General features: G+C 43.7%; 2 protein-coding genes and 1 non-coding gene across 7 annotated transcripts in view; 2 read left to right on the plus strand and 1 right to left on the minus strand.

Annotated features, from left to right (window-relative positions):
• Positions 1–2: 2 nt before the first annotated feature.
• LOC103104695 (endogenous retroviral envelope protein HEMO) lies at positions 3–10,250 on the plus strand. Of its 4 annotated transcripts, XM_016422921.2 has the most exons (4): positions 3–315; positions 947–983; positions 1,181–1,201; positions 7,744–10,250. In XM_016422921.2, exon 4 carries the CDS (start codon positions 8,133–8,135, stop codon positions 9,630–9,632), a length of 1,500 nt encoding a protein of 499 aa, XP_016278407.1. In that variant the 5' UTR covers positions 3–315; positions 947–983; positions 1,181–1,201; positions 7,744–8,132; the 3' UTR covers positions 9,633–10,250. The 4 variants fall into 4 exon arrangements, with proteins under 4 accessions (XP_016278407.1, XP_007495621.1, XP_016278408.1 ...); XM_007495559.3 differs by lacking the exon at positions 1,181–1,201; XM_016422922.2 differs by lacking the exons at positions 3–315; positions 947–983; positions 1,181–1,201 and adding an exon at positions 4,402–4,463.
• On the plus strand, positions 730–860 carry LOC130455281 (small nucleolar RNA SNORA24). The gene has a single exon (XR_008913200.1). It is a non-coding gene; the product is annotated as a small nucleolar RNA SNORA24 (small nucleolar RNA).
• Positions 10,251–12,132: 1,882 nt separating the features above from the next.
• PRSS12 (serine protease 12) overlaps positions 12,133–19,852 on the minus strand; it is an 81,566-nt gene continuing 73,846 nt past the window's right edge. For both annotated transcript variants that reach the window (XM_007495554.2, XM_001371881.4), the window contains exons 12-13: positions 17,315–17,595; positions 12,133–14,618 (exon numbers count right to left, since the gene is read on the minus strand). In XM_007495554.2, the coding sequence (XP_007495616.2) occupies positions 14,311–14,618; positions 17,315–17,595 (589 nt within the window). In that variant the 3' untranslated portion in view covers positions 12,133–14,310. The remainder of the gene's footprint in view (positions 14,619–17,314; positions 17,596–19,852) is intronic.

Genomic DNA, 19,852 nt, shown 5'->3' on the forward strand with positions numbered 1-19,852 from the left:
CTGCCCCTAAATCCCACCTTAGCCTCGTTCCCGCTTCCTAGGCCCCGCCTCCATCCCCCTTCGCGGCCTCTCCTCCTACGGTGACCCTCGAGGCCCAAACTCCACCCATCAAAGCAAGGCCCTAAGGGAGCCCCTCCAGAATAGGTGGCTGGAGATAGGTCCAAAGCAGGCCCCACCCCCCTCTGTACCGGAAGTACGTCACCGTAGTTATAAAAGCGTGCGCGGAAGCGTGTTCGGTCTTTCTATGGCGGGAGCAGCTGGAGGCTCTTTTGTGGCCGTTGGGGCTGCGGCAGTGGTCGCATCTGGCCTACCTGGGTGAGGGAGCGACCGGATTTAGGGTCCTTCAGGGCTGGTCGGGGTTGTGTGGGCGATCAGCTAGCGCGCGAGAATGGTGGTGGGATGGGCATGGGACCTTATTTCCAGATCTGCATGGTGGAGGCCAAGGGCGCGCATGCGCCATGTGCTGGTCCTGAGTGGCTTCACGTGATGGTGCTGGGAGCCCGGGAATGTGCAGGGATTGCTGAAGGGAAATTGACTCAAGAGGTGGCTGTGGGGCTTGCGGCGAGCTTCCTGATATTTGCAATGACCCTCATTTAGGATGAAGGAATACGTTACAGGGTCCAGGGTGGGGCAGTCCTGCCTAGGGAGAGGCCTGTCAGTGGCCCTCATCCCCGGGGCCCCTCTGCCCTTGTGAGAAGGAAGTTGGAACCCTCCCAGGCCTTTTCGAATCTCCATGTATCCTTGGGCCCTGCCAGCTGTGGCAGTCTCCCTTCCTAGCCATGGAAGAGCATTATCTTGCTTATTGGCAAAGCTGTCACCATTTAATTGGTATCAGATTCTGACTTGTGCAAGGAACATGCCTTTTGAAATTCTTGTTTAAAAAGTTTTATTATGGTATGCAATTCTAGCAGTATTTAGCAAACTAATTGTATGCTAAAATCCCTAGGTACGTGGACAAAAAGGGAAATGGAAAGAAAGACAAAGTAAGTGGTTCTTTAATAGATTTTGGTATGCGGGATGGAGGAGGGATAAAAGCTGTAGTCTCCTATGATCAGTTAGCTTTTTTAATTAGTTGATTGTAGTACTCAGGTTAAGAAAACACAAAGTTATTTAAAGTTTTGAAAAGCGTAAATTTGACAAGTATATTCATATTAAGTTTCATATTAATCTTTTCCTGCAGGCTTCAAGGGATTTGGAAGTGGTAAGAGTGAAGGGTCCTGTCTTTGATTACTATGGCGCCACTGGCTAGAAGACCTTACCCCTTTGTTTTGTGTCTATCAAGAACTTTATAACATTGTGTATCTTAGCTTTTGTTATATGTACCACTGTAGAGGATGAAAATAAGGTGCCTGGATCTGAAAATTAGCCCTCTGGATCCCTTTATGTGTAACTTAAATTGTTTTCTCTGCTGCTTATGGGCTGTATAATTTTTTCAGTGGGTCTAAACCTTAAAGTACAAGGTCTGTTGAAAACTGAGCTAGAGGAATATGCTTTTCAGCTGATCTCTGAGATGATTAACCTTCAGTCTTTGGATCAGTTGGTGGGTACTATTCTCTTTGGGGTTCCAAGTTGAGAAATGCCCTGATAATTTGGTGTCAGAAATGGAATGACTAACTGCTCTTCAGGCTACGTTGGGTCAACAGGATCAGGGAACTGAGATCTTATTGCTAAGGTAAGACTTTTACACCTGGCAAACTTATTTCCCTGGCCCTTTTCACTTGCTAAGGTGGTAAGTCATTTCCTCCCAAAAGCTTCGAGTCTCCTTAAATCATTCCAAAAGTGTTTTAGACAAAATTTTCCTGACATTTAATGGCAATTATAGAGACCTGACTTCTCCCTTTGATGGCTAAGCTAATTGAGAACCTGTCTGCCTCTTCTAAAGTAAACCAGAGAAAGCCATCTATACTTATGATGCTTCTTTCTGCCTTTCCTTTTATTCTCTTCCAAACCTTCTGCAGTCTGCCTTTCACTTCATTCCAATGAATTGCTCTTTTGCTCAGTCATCTTTTTAATTGCTGGATCTAATGGCCTTTTTCTCAAACCTTATGCAAAACATAACCCTCTTGATTAGCCTTTCCTTCCCTATGGTCTGATGGGGTTTTATGGCTGCTTTCTAGGTTCTTTCACTTGTCTGACCACTTAGTCTTTTGCTGGTTGCCTTCCAAGTAACTCCACCTGAGACTATTCTGGGCCCCCCTCCCTTCTCTTTGTATTATCTCAATTCATCACCTTCCATGGATTCAGTTGAACAGTTGATTCTCAAGATCTAATTATAGAGCCCTAACTTTTGATCTCAAATCTGTGATCTGTTTCTTAGCTCACAGCTGACACCCTGATTGTAGGCCCTTATCACTTATCTACTGTTTTTGTATGCCCTGGTGGATGTCCCTAACAAATGTGGGTTCTTCCTTCTCCCAAACTCTTAATGATTTCCTCCAGAAGCAAATCTAAAATCAAGTTTGGCTTTAACAGCCAGGCCTTTCCAGTCTTTATATTTTACCACCCTTCGTTTGTCCTCATTCATTCTTTTATGGAAATTGGCCTACTTAAATGTTTCTCAAACCTTTCACTTACTACAGACTCCCCATCCTAGATTTTCTCTCCCTTCCTCCTGTCTTTACTTTTCCTTCAAGACTTTCCTCAAATCCCATCTTCAAGAAGCCTTTCTGAGACTAGTTCTTTTCCTCTTCAACTCCAATTTGCTATGTATACATCTTATGTACATAGATGTTTTTGTGTTGTCTTTACCATTAGAATGTGAGCTCATTAAGGGCAGTCTTTGTATTTTCCAGCACTGAATGTACATTGGTGCTTGTTGACTTCACTTGGCAAAATTATAAATATCGCTTTTGACCTGGGTGTGAGTCTGTTAATGTGTCGGTGAAGTCAATGAATGTTGAGGGGTAATGTTCCCCAGGTACCTGATGAGACTTGTTGCAATATTTAGATTGTGGACATCGTTTTTGTTTTTCTCCAAAAATAGCCCCCTGAGGTAGCGGTCCTTGGCTTGAGAAGACTTAGAAGCCCACCATAGAGATTTTATTGGCACAAATGTTTAAAATTTAGTTAGCCAGAACAACTTGCAGAGCTCATAGGATGTATGTGTATGCCAAGGATGATGCCCATGGGCAATGGCTCCATGAGAGGTCATTTGACTTGGAAGACTACCCAAGACAAGTAAAATGGGAGTAGGTGTGGGGGTGGAGAACCTGCATTTTAAAGACAGGAAAACATTACTGATAACCAGAAGGATTTCCTAACAATAAAATTAGTAATAGCAAAATCAAAACTTGAATTCCACGCTGATCCTTACCACCTTTTAAAAACCTTTCTAGGAAACCCCTTACCTCCTCTTCCCCCTTTTGACCTATAATTTTTCCCCATTCTAGCTTAAGTGGGATTTCAAGAACACATACTGTTGCCCTGCCCAACCCCACTCCAACCCTTTTTTCTTCCACTTCCCCTAGAAAAGCCTAGACTCAAATTTGAGTAACACTTGATCTAAAAGATAAAAGGGACTCAAGGTAATGTGCATACAAATTTGTCAAGATTGTCTTCTCTATCCCAAATGAAGAAGAAACAGGGCTGTTTAGGTTTACCCTTGTTTCCAAGAAATTGGGGTGATCAATAAACAGATACCATATTCAACCTACTATGCTGATTTTTATGGAGTACTATCTATCCTATACCACCACCACCCCACTGGCTGATAATATAACAATCTGTGGCTCAGGCAAAAGCAATCTGTCTATAAGGGATTGATAGAAAATAACCAGACTGGTGACCCCTCTCCCTCCCTATGTGGGGAAGTGGGTTGCAGGTCAGATTGAGGAATATATATGCTTATATACATACCCTACTTGAAAATTTGTTCCCTAACATCAAAACTGCCATTAAACCTGTAATTGGGTAAAAGGGTTACACAAGATGACACCAAATAATACCCTTTTTTTCCTTAAAACAATGCATTTATTTTTTTTCCTAACAAGATCCTTTTGTAGGAACTTTTAATTAGAAGTTTGTATATTTCTGTAGCACCAAGTAAACAATTTTACATTAGTAACATGTACGAACGTATAAATGTTTAAAAAGTGGGGGGGGGGTGGCAGAGTGGGGTTATCTAACATTGGCAGGATATCAGACAGATGCTGTAATTTATCTTCGATGTATTCTGGTAATGTTTTTTACCTGTACTGAGTAGTCTGGCCATTTGGTGAGGTGTAACTGATAAGAGGACATTCCAGCCTGAGCCACCAACTGGGATCCATCAATGAACAGAATCTACACAGCCCCACTGGGTAGCTGTGTAGACCAACCAACATTTTCCACAGAAATACTATAGAAGCTGGCCTGTTTGGGGATGATAATCCTCTGGGCTGGTAGAGGACCCTTCTGTTTCAGGCACAGCCGCTGTGAACCCAGATCTGTCATGAACCAATGGAAGAAGTGGCATTTGATGTCTGGTGAGTAGCCCCAAGGTTGCTCACCACCATCCTTTTTAATGATGCCTTGTCTGGATCCATGGCCTGTGGGGAAACAGGGTTGCCAGGCTTTCTTCCAACAATTATGGGAAAGTGGAGACACTTCTACTTTAATCAAGCCTTTGGTTTTGTGTACTTTTGTTCCATAAAACCAAGCTTCAAAATCCACAGGAGGGGAATTCTCCATCAAAATGCACTTGGCATATTTTGAAAAGACGGGTATTTTAGATCTTATAAGCTGTACTGATCTGGAAGCATTGATACTTTCTCTCCAGTAAAGAATCAAAGCTATACCTAGTCATGGAGGAAGAAGTGGCTCATTTGCAAAAGGGAAACCTTTTACATCATTCAGATAATAAACTGATCGAATTTCCATCACATACTCCTGGGAGTCATTCCTTCAGCAGCCCCACAAACACTTCTCCTATATCAAGTATACTCACTGGGAGGGGAGCACATTAATGCCCGCTGCTTTCTCCTTCCCTCTAACAGTGGTGCTGAGGGCAACCAGCCCTTTAAAATAGGTAGCAAGAAGGACTAAAGTACCCTTTTTGAGGATTTTGAACAAGAAGCTAAGAAAATGAGAACTTAAAAGGTAGTCCAGTGGAAAGAGGTACTGATCTGAAGGTGAGAATTGGCAACCCTTTGATGCCCTTGCTTTACGGGCTCTAATGGACATAACACTTTTTTTTTAACCCTAACCTTCCACCTTGGAGCCATTGGCTCCAAGGCAGAAGAGTGGTAAGGGCTAGGCAGTGGGGGTTCAGTGACTTGTCCAGGGTCACAGCTGGGAAGGGATTGGGGTCAAATTTGAACCTAGGATCTCCCATCTCTAGGGCTGGCTCTCAATCCACTGAGCTACCCAGCTGCCCCCTGAACAGGGTTTGGGTCCAAGTTACAAACCCAAATCTCTGGAAGTTGAACCCATTGAGAAATGACAACTTTGGGGAATAGTCATCAGTCCTCCACTAAAGGGCAGGAACTTGTGTTGAGTTACTTGCTGTTCCTTCAGTCTATTTCCTGAGATGTGCAAATAGAAATAACTTTAATCACTGCTTCCCTTATTGAACAAGGTGTTCTTTTGCCCATACCATTTTCTCATAAAATACTTGATCTTCCCTGGCGGTGGAAAAGGAATTTGACCCAAGTTCTTTTTTAATAAGAGTTCCTTCCTATTCCACCCCCAATTTGGCATGTGTTTCTTTTTTGTAAAATATTAAGGAAACTGGTGAGCAAATGTCCCTGCCCCTCCACCACTACAAGTTGGGCAAAATTTAAACTGGACACTACCCACATTCACTGACCTTGGCTCTGCCTCTATCTCCACTCCCACTTCCCACAACCAGGGATCCTGGGGCTCCCACAAGGTTACTATGAATCCTCTTTGCCAAACACAATGCACAGTTCCTTAAACTGCCTGTTTAGTACCTTTATCTGTTGTGTGCAATAGCAACAAAAGGCCCTCAAATATAAGCCCTAATCTGTGTAGCTCCTGTGGTTTGAAATCGGCCTGCTTGATGCTCTCCCTCCCACCCATTCCTTGGCCACTTAGTGTATCTGGTTACCACAGACTCCCAACAATGGAATTAAAAAGCTATTCTTTCACTGTCCCAAACCCACAACTTGTTCTGTGAGACTTTGGGTACATGAGGATACTTCTGCAAGATTTCCACAAACACTTCACATTCATGCCACAAAGAAGCGAAAGTCTTTATTCACGTTCTTTCTAATCTGTGTTCTCTTATACTGTTCAGTGCATTCACACTCAATATCCAACTTGGAGTCAGACATTTGAGTCACCATTATCTACTTTAACACTTATCTCTGTTACCTATAAAGCCACAGCTAGCTCTGCTCTGCCCTTCCCTTTGCCAACTGAGATCGTGTCCTATCCTGTGATCCATTCTGCAAGTGTGCAGTCCCTTTGCTGCCCTAGTCTTGGTCCACTTGCTTTGGTTTTTGAGGCTTATGTGTTTCTGTCCAGGACTCCGTCAAGGTGGCAGAACCTCTTTTCCTTAACCCATGCCTGCCACCTTGTGTCCAATGTTCTATTAACCTTGACACAAATTCTCAGTATGCATTTTTAACAGACTACTTCCTCATTGATCAAGATCTGGAAGAACTGGACTCCTTGTACTAGCACCTAGATCTGTGGCCAACTGGTACCCTCATTTAAGATCATTCATCCATCCCCTCTGACCTAGGACCACTGCCCTACTCACACCAGCACAATGACTTGAAGAATGTTTAAACTGATATGGCTGTCACGGACATGAGCATCCTCACTTCTCTTTCTGCCCAATAGCCCACCCCATATTTGAAAAGTGAAAAACCCATAGATATGCCCTCCCATTTTGCTTCATAGTCCAAAAAAGCTTCCTGCCCAGCACTGCTTTTCAAATGAATTGCATTTATATCCCATCTAGTGGGCCACCTGTGCAAAGGAAGGCTAATAACTACAATAGAAGAGAAATGAATTGTTACAGCGTTTATAAAATGTCTGCTTCTGTTAAAAGACAAAGGGCAACTTAAAAAGGGTTGAAGAAAGCATCCCTCCCTGATCAAGTATATTCTTCAGAGCATTCCAGACCAATTTCAATTAAAATTTATTCTGTCCTTGATGTTCAAGTATTGCCTAGTGGTTGTTTTCATGTTAAGTGGATGGGAGAATATTGTCTTGCTAGAACCAATTCCCACCCCCACCCCCTTTTTTTAAACCCTTACCTTCCATCTTGGAATCTACACTGTGTATTGGTTCCAAGGCAGAAAAGTGGTAAGGGCTAGGCAATGGGGGTCAAGTGACTTGCCCAGGGTCACAGCTGGGAAGTGTCTTGAGGCAACAATTCCCTTACCATTAGCAAATAAATGGATCTCCACATTTATTTCCCAGTTTAAGATGGGGTGGAAGGGGGAGTGTTTACACCTTCATTTCAGATTTTAATTGCAAGATAGTTAAAGCCTTTGGATTCTCTTAGTTCACACTCCATTCCCCCATCCTCTAGACATGTAAAATGTAAAATAAACATGTAGAAGTTAAATGACTATTCTGAAAAATCTGTGATCCCAAAATGCCTAGAAAGCCTACCCTTGGCTTTCTGGAAGTTGTTGGAATGGCAAAAAAAAAAAAGGTACATTATGAGTTAGTCTTTATATGGCTTATGGCAACTGGTCTCCAGTTGGGGCATGAATATGAGGAAGCAATTTGATGAAGCCAATAACTATAATCCTGTCCTCTAACCAGAATTCTTTCTTGTTTATGCAGAAAAGCCCAAGATGCCTGGATTGAGCCTAAAATACAACCCTGTCCCAGTATCTGACCCAGAGACCAAGTCCATATCAAAATTCACTACTGGAAATCCTCTGTAGCTCTGGTAGGAAAGGACCCTATCAAGTTGTGCTAAGTCACACTACAGTTATAACCAAAGAAAAGGTTGTGTGGATACATATGAGCCAAGTGCAAGTCTCTTTTTTGTTGGATACCTTATCAGTAGGGAATGGGCCACTTTAGACTACTGGAAAATTGAAGAGAATTCAAAGGTACATTATATGAAATCCCTCCCTTCAAAACTGGGATGACATTGGTTGCTTTTGTTTTCTTAACTATTCATGCTATTGGTCCCGTGAAACTCTAGACTAATGTAAACCTTATCTATGCCCATCATGAAGGGAGAGATGATGAGCATATTCCCTATTGCCCTAACCCTGCTCCTAGGATTTGGCCTGGCACGTCATGCCCTTCCACAGCATCCCTTCATCACACCTATACAACGGGCTGTTACTGCAGCAAACTTAACAGATTTTTGGGTCTGTCATAAAGTGGGTAATATGGAAACTGAGGTTTCCTTGATCCCCATACCAGCACCACTATCCCATTGGATCAATGAATCCATATATGGAGTATATTATTATTCCTCCTATTCTAAGTACCAATATCTGTGGAAATACACAGGCCAGCCCCTCTCCCCTGAATATGGAAAAGGACTGAAATACAAGGTACACGTGAGCCGCACCTTTTATACATACCAAGTTGCAGGACATCCACAGTATCGAATACAACACCGAGGTCAGTATCCATTGTGCATCCAAAATGACAATGGAACAGTATACTTGGGCGATGTTCCAGAGGACAGATGTGCCCAGACCTTGTGGTTTGACACTGATGATGGCACATGGGAAGTGAGCCCTGGATCGAATAGCGGAGGAAACCTAAAATGTGGGAAGACCTCCCCAGTGACATTCTGGGACAAAGAAAGATATTCCAACTTCACCATCCTTCCCCTCAATTATACCTCCGCCAGCTGGAAAAGTGAAACAAAGAACTATCATGATGACACTTTATATGTTTTGGCTGAAGGGGGAGAGATTGTCCACACAAACTTTAATATGTCAAATTGCCCTGATGAAAGCTCTTTTGTTAACTTCACACTTATATACCAGATGTTTGAGTCTATACTCTGTGGTTATAATGACACCCCTTGGCACCATTTGACTCATTCGTGGAAAAATTTTAACAAGCGATGCCCTTGGTATTTTGAGACAGGGACTCTGATGATTCGAGGGAAAGAACGGTGGTCACCAAATTCCACCTGGGCCCATTATTTTGGTAACAGACTTACTCTATCCCTTGCACACACACCTGGGCTTTATTTTATTTGTGGTGATTATGCTTACAAAGCTCTACCTCCAGCATGGGGAGGAACGTGCACCATAGCCTATCTTGTCCCTGATCTACAGATACACAAGACCTTGACCTCTACACCTGTCCCCAACCTTAGGAGCTTAATTAATCGAGTTCATAAACCCACTACCAATCCTTTGGCTGAGAAACCCTCAGGCTTCCACGCCTTTGCTCGAGCCTTGTTTCCATGGCTTGGGATTTTGGAAATTGAGAAGGCAATAGTGAATATGTCTGCAGCTGTAGAAGAAGGCTTCAGTGCCACCCTCGATGCCATATCCAACCTGCGGCTAGAGGTGGACCCCCTGTCTCATGTGGTGGTTCAGAGTCGGATGGCATTAGATATGAAACAAGCCCAACAAGGTGGAGTTTGTGCATATGTCAACACCATGTGTTGTTTCTATGTTGATAAAAAGAACCAGATAAGTCAAAATGTTACCAAGTTGAAAAATTTCATGAGCACAGACTCTGAATAGGCTAGATTTGGTGAGACGCCAAAGGAGTCCCAAAAAGGGCTGGGGGAAATTGTGAAGGATACAAAATGCCATAGGTCCAGGGAGAGCCCTATAGAGTGCCTTAATATGGATACCCTTATTAGAAACTGATTGGTTTCTCTATATTGCAGGATGCTGCCAATTGGCTGTGTAATCTCTGCAATGGTGCTGAGCCTTATGGCACAGGGTCTACAAAAGACCTAACCCTTGTTTGAGAAGTCATTTTCCGGCTAATGGCTTCTCAACTTGGCTTTGAATAAACGATTTCCTTTTTTAGCTAGTCCCTGAAGTTACTGACCCAGTCTGTGGACCCAGCTGGTGGGCGAGGTTCTTCCTGGGGTTGAGAAATGCTTAAACACTACCCTTATTAGACTGTGAGCTCCATGAAAGTGTAGATGCCATATACATTTTGTAGCTTCTATAGCATCCAGCAGAACACTCTGTACACAGTGTCTGCTTAACAAGTACTGTACCGTATTGTCCAATTGTTGGTTTTTCTAATGATTGTGAGTAGTGTAAAAGGATGTACGTTTTAACTTAAATGTTTGTGAAGTTTGTTTTTTATAAGTAAGTTTTCAAAATAAAAAGTTTCCAAAATGAGATTTTCTTTTTTTTTTTAAACCCTTACCTTCTGTCTTAGAATTGATGCTGAGTATCAGTTCCTAGGCAGAACAGTGATAAAGGCTAGGCAATGGGGGTTAAATTACTTGCTTGGTGTCACACAGCTAGGAAGGGTCTGAAGCCCAATTTGGTCCTAGGTTCTCCCTACTCTAGGTCTGGTGCTCTATCTGCTGTGCTACACCTAGCTGCTCCTGATAGTTTTACTCTTAAAAGATCAAATTTAGGACTGGAAGGAACCTTAGATATTATCCAATCTAAGTCTCTTCCCTCCCTTATTCTGTACCTCCAGTTTTATAGAGAAGAAACTGTTAAAATCATTTGCCCATAAAGACAACCTGACAGAACCTGAACACCACTGGTCCTCAGATTTCAAATCCAGTTATTCTCTCAGCTACTTTGCATCCTACTTTGGCATGGAGTAGATGCTGAGCTTCCCACGCAGTACCTCCAGTGGCTGTCTGAGCCTGATGACCTCAATAATGAGACACTGGAAATAGAAGACCTTAGTTCCTCCTGCAAATACACAGTCATGCATGCTCTCTTTTGTTTTTCAGAACCTTGGTATTCTTTATACTAAATGCAGACAGAATCCAGTTTTTCTTGGGCAGTCTTATCACCTCTGGCATCTCAAGACAGTATTTAAAGTGCTACTTCAGTTCTAGACTCCTTTAGAAATCTCACATGACTAGGATCCCCATGGAATGCTCTTGTTTTAATTCCACAACAGCATAAAATAAGTTTTGAAAAAGCAGAGGACTTGGAATCTAGAGACAGAAAGGCTTTGAACTCTGGCTGTGGCTCTTTTCGAGCCCTATGACCTTGCACAAGTCAGTCGATCTTAGATTCCTCATTTGTGAAGTGGGCATGTTTACCTTACGGGTCCCATACTGAAATCTGAAAGTATTATGAAAGCCATTATTGAAAGCTTTAAAAAGCAGCAGAACTAGGACCAGGAAAAGCAGTTTAAAGATTTCATTTAACTCCCTCACTTTAGGGGTAAAAAAGAAAGTAAATTTTTCCAAGGGCCTGGTGAACACTCGATCTTTGTCCAAAACCTGCATTGGACCCAGGAACTGACCATGGATTAGCATTAAACATCTCAGACTGTTTATAGCCACTCCTGTGAATCAACAGAAGGAATGTCTGCTTCATTAGGAGGATCCAGTTAAGTGCCTCATGAGCCTTAAAGGCTTTAGAAATCCCAGAGGTGGCTAGCGTGGTCATTTAACCCAGAACCACTGTATGGGTTCCATGTAGCCTCAGTAGGGATAGGGACTGAACCGAGGTTAGACAATCTGCCCAAAGTGGCAGATGGGATAGGAAAGGCAGAACTGGAACCCTTCCCCAGCTACCTCTGCGTTAAATGATCCATTAGACCAGCGGTTCTCCACCTCTCGATTTGTAGCAATCAGAAGACGTAAGGCATGTCAGGTATTTACATTCCGAATCATAACTGTAGCAAAATGACAGTTTGGAAGTAGCCACCGTTTGGGGTCACTGCAACATGGGGAACTGTATTGCGGGGTCACGGCATTAGAAAGGTGGAGAACCACTGTCTTAGATGGATCTGAATACAGACAAGAGTATTCACATCCATACCTGGGATGTTAGTTTTGCCTGAGGGTGCCATCGGTTCTTGGTTAGAATTCAACTAAATGAGATCTTGTAAGCTCTGCAGTCCACACCTAACCCCCAACAAAGGGCAAATGCTGTGGGTACAAAATGTTCTAGGTAGACCCTGTACATGACTGACTAATGAAAGGCTCTACAGACTTACCACAAATCACTTGCATGCCCAAGATGTAATTGACAGATACCCAAAAATGAGTGTAAAAAAACCACTTTCTTACATATGTAAGAATTTTTCATACAAAAAAGGATAAGTAATTTATTATTAACAGGAAAAAGGGCTGGCATCCGATATGTATGTCCTACCGCTTCCCTGGATTCTGTACACTTCATTTTGTTGGGGCAATGAGAGCACTGATTTTCTTTTTTGCTACTCCCCTTTAATACTTTCTAGCAACAGGACTTTTCAGGCAATATTTCCCCATGTATATAGTAGCCTTCCACTCTGTACCACTGGGGCATGAGCAGAACGACAGACCGGATCCATGAGGAGTAACAATGGGAAGGTTGAGAAAGTTCCCCGAAGCCACTACAAGTAAACCACGAGAAAATGCTGGGACAGGTATCCTGGCACAGTTGGGATGTGAGTGGCACTCATTGGGGTGGGATGAGCTGGAACTCATCCCCATAGCCAGAAAATGAGGAGGGGAGTCGGGGTTCCGGATGTAAAGTGATCATATTTTTAAAAGGACCACCCAAGTGTGCCTCTGGGATATAAAAAGCTCACCTGCCTTTTTAGGTGGAAGACAATGGTTATAAAATATTAAAACAGAAACCAACAACCAGAGCCAATACTAGCTATTCTAGTTGCAGGTTCAAAGAGGGTTTTCAAAGACATCAGGAAGAAAGGCCCAGTTTCAGAAATTCCTTGATAAATATTAGAACATGATATTATGGTGGAAAGGGCCTGCAAGAAGCCATAGGAATTTGGGGTTTGATTTATGGCAATATTCCCATAGTACATTGGGCACAAAACCCTTCGAGGTTTGAAACCTGTCAAGAGAATCCCTAATTGATGCCCTAATGGCAGATGAAGGTCAGCGAAATTTTTAATCAGAATAAATTACCCAGGTATATACGGGAACGTGCTGCCCACGAGTATTTCTGACCCAGATTTTCATCTGTAACCTTTTTAAGAGCAAACGATACCTTCCACCCCTTGATCATCAGGCATTGCGGGGCAGTCGGGAGAATCTTGCTCAAAGGAAGCAAGGAAGCATTCTGTTACCAGTGAGGAGATAAGCCAAGAGCCCAAATCATAGCGATACCATGTTATAAATACTTCCAACACGAGAACAAAGAATTGCACTGTGGCTCCTGTTGTGATTTGAACAGCTTCTTGGGGAGCTGTCCCTTTTGCATTCTGGTGGGGCACCAGATGGGCAGCCTGAGTCAACGTTGATCTTGACCCTGTGCTGACCAAGACACATGTTTACAAGGACCTTCAGGCAGCAGTGTGGAATGGGACTGAACAGCAGTCTCAAGGCTGCGATTCTGAAATGTCTGCAGCTTGTGAATGTGAGCTCTCGTAGATCTGCTTTGCATCTCCTTCCCCTTCTCCACATGTTACTGGGAAAATGCAGACCGGCCTTGAGGTCTTTTTAGCTTTGCCTCGCCACATATTAACTTGCAGGACATTAGGGAGGACAATCCAATTTCATGGGTTTAGAGGATTCCCAGGTGAAGAAATGCCTTCCACCAGTGCAAGTTGGCAGTCTGCCCTTCTGGCCTGAGAAGATTGCCTAGAACACCGCGAGAGGAAGGGCCTTGGCCCGGCCTGGGGTCTGACAGCCAGGATGTGTCAGAAGCTAGGCTTGAATAGGGCTATTCCTGCCTTCAGGGATCCATGTCTTCCTGCCAGGCTGCATTTGGGAGTAATAAGCAAAGGGTAGCTCATTTCCCCACGGAATCAGAATAACTATGTATTTTGAATCAGCCACACGGACATTAAAATTGGGTGACTGACTGAAATTAAAAAGGCCATTCCAATATCTGAGCACGTTTTTGAGGTTCTGCAGAAGGCTCGAAGCCTGATACCTTTGGGGGAAATGCTGTGGAATAAGATGAGATCATAAAGAACGTCCACGGTGGCAAACGGCAAGAGGGAATTCGGTCTACAAGTTGAGACAAATCGAATGCTGTTTTCTGCAGTCAGTACTGAAAGGGAGGCATTCCAACCGCCACCCCGACAAGCCTCAGCTTGATGCCAAGTCATTTCTGTGTGCACAGGAGGCCTGAAACAAAAGTAACGGATATACAGCCTACATCCAGGATTTATAAATGAAAATCATGATAGCAAGAAGGAAAGCGAGCGTGGGCTGGCCACAGCTTTCAGCTGTCGACTAGCATTCATTTCCAGCTCTCCCGAACCCCCAGGTCCTTTTCTCTTGAAGCTGCCATGCTGCCCTCTTCACAGTTTAGTGACACTTTTTATCCAGGGTACAAAGGCAGAGACTTTGGTATAAACACCTGGAGAATCTTTAATGCCACAGCCGTAACCCCAGGAAGTGACTCCAAACACAGCCCAGCTTTGTCCAGGTCGTTGGCACATCAGGGGGCCGCCACTGTCTCCCTGGCAGCTGTCCACGTGGTTCTGTTCCTGTAGGCTTCCGGCACACAACATCCTCCCTGTGAAGCGACTCTGGTAACGCTCTTCACAAAATCTCTTGGGAAGTAAGGGGATGGCTGCTTGCTGGAGGGTCCTCGAATAGGCTTGTCCTACCCAGACAGACCAAAGAGCAGGTTGAGTCAGTGCCTACACTACACAGAACAAGGCTTCTAAGGTAGGGGGAGCATATGACGTGCCCAGGAAAAGCTGAACTGCCCTTTGGACTTTGGGGACAACAGCAGACTCCTGCCCTGCCCAGCACTGGGATGCTTCTCAGTGCCAGGGGACAAAGAATTAAGTCGCTCTTGAGAACTGATGGGCTTAGTGGGGCAGCCCAACTCCTACCAGCAGGAGGCCTGGACAATCTACTAGATTTTGAATCACAGAGCTGGGAGGACAGCCTGCTCATTCAACCCCCTCATTTGACAGGTGAGGAGAAGAAGTTCCCAGGGGGACCCGGAAGTAAGCAAGAGATGGAGAATTTGAATCCAGCTCCCCTGTCTGGTTCAAGAACCAACCATTGTAGCATGATGCCCCCACAGCAGATGTTCAGTTCAAATGCTTCAAGCTTGTTAGAATTCTAGCTTTTCAGAGCTGCTGTTCCCTGAAGGTTTCAAATTCCCCAAAGATTTCCCCATCATCAAATAAGATAATTGTTCATAAAGGAATTTCACAGAGCTGAAAGCATGGTATAAATGGAAAGTTGTATCATATGATTCTAGATGGAAGTCCGAAGGCTTCTGAGATCCACTCAAGTTTGGAATACTGGCCTTGGAGTAAAAGGAGACCTAGGTTCAAATACTGCCCAACTACATGACCCTGAACAAGTCATGGAACAGCTCTGTGCCTCAGTTTCTTTATCTACAAAACGAGAATATTGGACCTAATAACTTTTATCTAAGGCCCTTTTCCACTGGAAATTGATGACCCTCTGCCCTCATCTGATAAAGGGGAAGAACTTAATAAGCTTTTTACTCCTTCTTTCTCATAGATCCCTCCATGTGTATCCTTTTGGGTCTGTGGCTCACTGGAGAGCTCCCGCCACCTAGAGAGGTCACAGCGCCTGAGGCTCAGTGGGCCCTACCTCTTCATGTCAGGATGTTCACACTACACAGAGAGGGAGGCAAGTCTTGGAGTACTGAACCAGGAGTAACTTGGAAACAGAAAGGAATACTCTTTTCTTGCCTTAGAGGCCAACCCCCTCGATTTAGAAGAGAAACAGTTTAATTAGCATCAGCGGACGGGCAGTTGCCCAATCCCTTCATATTCCACATGAGGAGGCTGAGGTCACAGAGATTAAAGGCCTTGCTCAACGTCACACAGTATGGATCAGAGTTGGGGTCCTACCCCCATGTCCCACACTCCGGGCTCCACACCACAATGCCTCTAGCCATCCAGGGAAGATTTTTAGGGAAAGTCTCCACTCCGAAGGCTCAAGCCTGAGTATAGGCTCTTCACTAGAAGGACGACCACTAGATGATGGAATGTTTTGGCCAGGGTGACTCATCAAACCAATAAATATATAAAATGGCACCCAGTCTCATGTGTGGCTCCTCCTATTTCCCCAGTGAGACAGTATGGAATAATGGAAGTCTAAAAGGCCAGAGTTCTAATCCTGACTCTTGACCCTTAGCTAGATAGATAAATGAACAAGTCACACAGCACCTGGGCCTGTTCTTGTCAAATGGGGAACATAATAGCCATGGGAGGTACCTCCTGAACAGGGCTATTGAGAGGCGCAAATGAGATCATGCATGTGAAGTGTGTTTGGAACCTTCCAGTGTTCTGTGAAGGTCAGCTCGCCAGGATTCACTCAGATCAGGATCCAGGTTTTGAAAGCAAATGCCCCAAGTCATGCTCCACGTGGCACAAATGAAGGAGTCTAGAAATACACAGGCACTTCCACCCCACCTTGGCAACAAGGATGCTTGATGGAGTCTTTAGAGGGTATTTGTCATCAGTCTATGTGCTTTTGATGACTAGAAGCCCTCTATTGCTTACTACCACTGATGGCCCTGGCCAAGTCCCTTTTCCTCCCTAGGCATCCTCAGTTTCCTTCTCTGTAAAACAATGATGGGGGTTGATACAGCCTCTGAGGGTACTTTGAACATTATCTCCCTTTCTGTACATATTAATGTCTGGGTAGGAATCTCAGCCTCCCATTAAGTTGTGCTCTTTGGCATAGGTGCTGGGAAGCAGAGGGGATGTAGAGACCCATAGTCACGGGGCTGCCTTTCCTGACTTCAGCCCAGGACAACTTATAAAGGAATTTGAAGTCATATATTTTGAGGAGGTGAGAGTCCTGCTTTAGAAACTTGGTGTCCCTGGAAAACAGGAGGTCATGGACTGAGAGACAGGCATGCCACCCAAGGTTGTTGAGGTACACGCCAGGGAGTCTATGACTTCCCTGAAGGTTTCAAATTCCCCAAAGATTTCTCCATCATCAAATATGCCCCCAGTCCCAAATGTGGAATACATGCCATGAAATAGCCCTGCAGATCAACCAAGTCCCCCAAAACAAGGCATTAAAACCAGCGTTGCCCACAAGGGACCTAGTAAGGCTTCAGGAAACAGAAGAATAAGAACCACAATGAGGAGAGTAAACCACTAAGTGCAGCTCCAAAGGAGAGCCCAAAAGATGATCTGGGCTAGGCTATGCATAAAAAGGAAGCCCATCACAGAATCCTTGGATATTACCTAGAGAATTTGTGCCACAAGGTTGGGAAGTGGACACTGGGAAGTGACCAAGCAGGAGCTCTCCAGCATTATCTTGTCTGAGCCTTTCATTATATGAATTCACACTTACCGGTATCTCCCCATCCAGTGATGTAACAGTTGGGTGCAGTTTTCTGTGGCCTCTCTCGTGGAAGAGGCAGGCAGGCGGGCAGGACGTGGCTGCTGAATGTGGCGCACTGCTCCTCAGATCCCTGCAGCCTCACTAGGGCGATGTCATAGTCACTGCTGTCAGGCCGGTACTGCCGGTGAATCACAATCTCCTGGATCCCTATTTCTTCCTCAAACTCCTCTGGCACCAGTGTGTGATAATCCCCGACCCGAACGACGTAGTTCCGAGTGTTGTTGCCATACCTGAAAGGCAGGGCAAGAGTACACCATGTTTCAAAGGCTGAAAGGTTCAACAGGCAACCAGTTAGCAACCATTAAGTGCCAGCTATGGGCTTAATTCTGGGAAAGACAAAAACAGTCCCTGGCCTATAAGAACCTTCCATTCTTTTTTTTTCTTTCTCCAAAGACATTTTAGTTTCCCAATTACATGTAATAACAATGTTCAACATATATTTTCCAAAAGTATAAAATCTAAATGGTCACCCTCCCCACTCTTAGAGATGTTGAGCAGTTTGATCTGGGTTATATGTTTATTATCATGTAAGACACACTTTCATATTGGTCATTGTTGCAGGAGAATATTCATATAGAACCAAGCCCTCAAATAAAAACACAAATAAAGTTAAAAAATATGCTTTGATCTACATTCAGACCCTAACGTTTCTTTCTCTGGAGGTGGAGAGCATTCTTTGTCATAATTCTTTCAGAATCATCCTGGATCGTTGTATGGCCAATAATAATTAAGTCTTTCACAGCTGATCATCATACAATATTGCTGTTACTGTGTACAATGTTCTCCTGGTTCTGCTCATTTCACTCTGCATCAGTGCACGTAGGCCTTTCCAGGTTTTCTGAAATCAGCCTGTTTATCCATCACCAATTTGTACCACAATTTGTTCAGCATCTCCCAATTGATGGACATCCCCTCAATTTCTAATTTCTTACTACCACAAAAAGAGTTGCTATGAATATATTCATACAAGTAGGTTCTTCCCCTTTTTTTATGATCTCTTTGGGGTACAAACCCAGCAGTGCTATGGCTGGATCAAAGGGCAGACAGTCTTTTAGCACCCTTTGGGTATAGTTCCAAGTTGCCCTCCAGAATGGTTGGATCAATTCACAACTCCACCAGCAATGCATGAATGTCCCTACTTTGCCACATCCCCTCCAGCATTCACTACTTTCCATTGCTGTCATGTTAGCCAATCTGCTAGGTGTGAGGTGATACCTCAGAGTTGTTTTGATTTGCATTTCTTGAAACGATGGATTTAGAACATTTTTTCATATAATTATCAATGGCTTTGATTTCTTCATCTGAAAATTGCTTGGTCATATCCGTTGATCATTTGTGAACTGGGAAATGATTTGTATTAAAATTTTGACTTAGTTCTCAAATTAATAGAGAACTTGGATCTTTACCAGGGAAATTTGCTATAAAACCTCTCCCCCCCCCCCATTTGTTGTTTCCCTTCTAATCTTGGATACATTGGTTTTGTTTGTGAAAAAGAGAAGCTTCCATTATTAGTGGGGGAAACAACATGTCTATAAACAGGCACATTTAAAATACATGTGCAGATCAGCTAGGTAGCAATATTGCAAAGTCACACATTCAAATTCACACTGTTTGAAGTTACAGCTCCTAAGAAATTCCACAGAGGACATGTCACCAGACACCTTAGTAGAAATGCTGATAAACAGAAGCAAACCCGAACAAGGGGGACCAAGATGGCAAAAAGACTAAAGACTATGCCACATGAGAAACAGCTGGAAGAAGTGGAGATGTTTAGGTTGGAGGAGGAGAGACTTAATGAAGGACTTTTGTCAGGAGAAACTAGACTTGCTCTTCTTGGCCATAAAAGGCAGAAAAACTAGGAGCAATGACTATAAAGCGGCAAAGACAGATTCCTCATTTCGTGCTGACACCAGTTAAGATCTTCATAGATTCAGACCTGAATCTTAAGTATTGTCTAGTTCAATTCTTTTATTTTACAGATGAAGAAACTGAGGCCAGAGCAGTTAAGCCAATAAGCATTTATTTATTAAATGCATACTATGTTAAATTATTTGCCTAATGTCATGCAAGTGGTAAGGGGCCCTCTGCTAGAAATCCAGGACTCTCCTCCGTAGTAAAGTCACCAAGCATTTATTAAGCACCTACTATGATGTATCAGGCACATGCTAAACAATTATATCACTTATTAACAATTAGAATTGTCCCAAAGTAAACTGTGCTCTGAGAGAGCATCACTGAAGGTCTTTAAGTGGAGATGTAGGACCTTTTGTTTGACCGTTTTCTCAAGATAGATAAGCAGAGTTCCAGGTTCCCTTCCTACTCTGAGATTCCGTTTCATCTTGTTCAGAAAGACTGCCAGAGAGAGAATCAACAGGAATGGCACACCTTAAACCAATGGACCTGCAGAGCTTGGTCCTTCTCACTAGTTACCAGTTCAGTTTAACCTCAGGGAAGTCTCTTGGGCTGGAATGTAAATATGAAGCTATC

The sequence above is a fragment of the Monodelphis domestica genome, chromosome 6 (assembly GCF_027887165.1).
Source record: "Monodelphis domestica isolate mMonDom1 chromosome 6, mMonDom1.pri, whole genome shotgun sequence".
NCBI lineage: Eukaryota > Metazoa > Chordata > Mammalia > Didelphimorphia > Didelphidae > Monodelphis > Monodelphis domestica.

What these genes read in the sequence shown, in the direction of transcription:
- LOC103104695 (XM_016422921.2), top strand. Translation starts at nt 8,133, where the DNA reads ATGCCCATCATGAAGGGAGAGATGATGAGCATATTCCCTATTGCCCTA.